At 39.4% G+C, this 1,676-nt stretch overlaps 1 protein-coding gene across 1 annotated transcript; it reads right to left on the reverse strand.

Moving 5' to 3' along the window:
* Positions 1-2: 2 nt before the first annotated feature.
* Positions 3-395, reverse strand: TM35_000581270 (uncharacterized protein; the record flags this gene model as incomplete). The annotated part of the gene is made up of 1 exon (XM_029030896.1): positions 3-395. A coding segment is annotated over one exon (393 nt), but the record flags the coding sequence as incomplete, so codon positions are not given.
* Between the last annotated feature and the right edge of the window lie 1,281 nt (positions 396-1,676).

The raw sequence follows: 1,676 nt of genomic DNA on the forward strand, positions 1-1,676 counted from the left end.
GCAGGAACAGGTACTTGTTTCTCAGGAACAACTTCTTTTGGTACCTCAGGTACTTTAAGGGAAGGAGCCTCGGCCTTTTCCAGACATGTCTCACCTTCAGGACGTTCAGCACCTTCAGAAGTACCATTAGTGCAATTCGTACAAGGAACAGGTGCACATACAGGTGTTTCCAGAGGATTCGTTTCACCTTTCGGACATTCCTCAGTACCTTCAGGGCAACTGCCATCAGTAACTTGAGCAACAGGAGTACCTTGAAGAAGAATCTTTGTCTCACTCTCCGTATCAGGGACTTGGTCGGAAAGATCGGCGGCAGGCACTTCTTCAGCGAGGACGTGCACACACGCACATGAGAGCAGGAGAGCGAGGATACACAGCACGTAGCGCATCATTACCATTACAATACTTTTTGTAGTAGTCTTACTTCAATCGCTTACAAAAAGAAACCCAATAATAAAAACAGAAAGAAAGTAAATCAATGGAAAGAAGAAAATAAGAATACACAACAAATCAAAGAACAGACAACAATTACAGCAGAAGCACACACACATGCAAAAAAGCTGCAATCATAACTCAGATAATGCCCAAATAAAAGGAAAAACAAACACGGTACCCCAATAACAAACAGATAATCCCAATGAACCCCCCCCCCCAAAAAAAAAAAAAGAAATTAAAGAGAACGACCATCAGAAGAGTAAATCACAGAAATAAATCAAAATGCCTCTTCCTGTAGGACCAAGCACAATTACAAATATACTTATGCATTCCTTATTATTATTTTTTCTCCCCACTCAAAACACTCCAACACACACCAATGCAGAAGAAAGCACACAGTGCCCAAGCAAAGAAAACGTGAACAAAAACACAAATTAAGAGCAGAACGAACTGCACAAAAATAACTCACAGACCACTGAGTATGCTGGTGTGTTCAAGTAATTACGAATACCAATTGTATTAACTACTATTTGTTCCTTTGCTCTTATAAAACAGAATACCAAAAACCGTGCAGGACAAAAGCACAGAATGACCCACGCACACTAAAGCAAAGAAAGACATTAATCATTAGCCCCATTTACCCAGTGAACACAGAGAAATACACCAACTATGGGTGTAAGTCTATATATGTGTGTATATACGCAATTATAAATATAAATTCATCTGTTATTATTATTTCTTTTTCCCACTGCAAAAAACAGTTCATCATCACAGTGCAAGCCCAGACACACACACAGAGAGAGAGTCTCGAAGAAAACACACACACACACAAAATGGAGTAGCAATAATAATTATTATAGGATAAACATAGAGAGAGTAAAAACACACACAAAACACAATATCATTAATAAACCAAAAAAAAAGAGAAATTCCCAACAGGTGGAAGATTAGTTAGACTGTAGGGATGCATGCAAAAAAAAAAGAAAAGAAAACAAAGGATGACCTCAGTCACACCACCAGCACCACCATTACAATCAGCACACAAGAATACAGGCCAGTGTAACCACAATCAGTAGTGGTACACGCACCCACACAGAACTGCTGATACTGCTGCTGCTGTCGGCATCACCCTTCTTGTTGTTTGCAGTCTCACGAGGAAGTGTTGTTGTTGTTTATCCCTCATCATTATTGGGTGTATTGTGAATGGCAGAGTTATTTGTTGTGTTCGTTGAGTTAAATTCATT

This window comes from Trypanosoma theileri (genome assembly GCF_002087225.1).
Source record: "Trypanosoma theileri isolate Edinburgh chromosome Unknown TM35_Tth_58_V1, whole genome shotgun sequence".
In the NCBI taxonomy this organism is placed as follows: domain Eukaryota; phylum Euglenozoa; class Kinetoplastea; order Trypanosomatida; family Trypanosomatidae; genus Trypanosoma; species Trypanosoma theileri.